This window comes from Cynoglossus semilaevis, chromosome 17 (assembly GCF_000523025.1).
Source record: "Cynoglossus semilaevis isolate Cse_v1.0 chromosome 17, Cse_v1.0, whole genome shotgun sequence".
NCBI lineage: Eukaryota > Metazoa > Chordata > Actinopteri > Pleuronectiformes > Cynoglossidae > Cynoglossus > Cynoglossus semilaevis.
The window spans coordinates 15,666,986-15,667,287 of NC_024323.1; the positions used below are offsets into that span (position 1 = coordinate 15,666,986).

General features: G+C 49.7%; 1 protein-coding gene across 1 annotated transcript in view; it reads right to left on the reverse strand.

The window, feature by feature from the left end:
* The window catches only part of ldlra (low density lipoprotein receptor a), an 8,186-nt gene that overhangs the window by 5,199 nt on the left and 2,685 nt on the right, over positions 1-302 (reverse strand). The window contains exon 2 of the mRNA XM_025064440.1: positions 137-262. Coding sequence (XP_024920208.1) covers positions 137-262 — 126 coding nt within the window. The remainder of the gene's footprint in view (positions 1-136; positions 263-302) is intronic.

The window sequence follows — 302 nt, forward strand, 5'->3', positions numbered from 1 at the left end:
AGAGACGGTCGTGGCAGGTGAACTCTGACGCTCCACACGTTTTGGCCACCGAAAAAAAAAAACACATAAAAATAAGTGGAGTCAGACACTGAGGGATTGTGGGAAAAAAAGAGTCCCAGTCACAGGTGATACTCACAGCAGGTAGCAGGAAGTTCATCGGTTCCATCCCCACAGTCATCGGTACCATCACACACCCAGCTCTGTGGCACACATCTGCCATTACCACACTGGAACTGTTTGGTTCCACAGGTCGTCAGAGCGTCTGGAACAGAACAGGAGAACAGAGAAGGAGAACAGAGAAG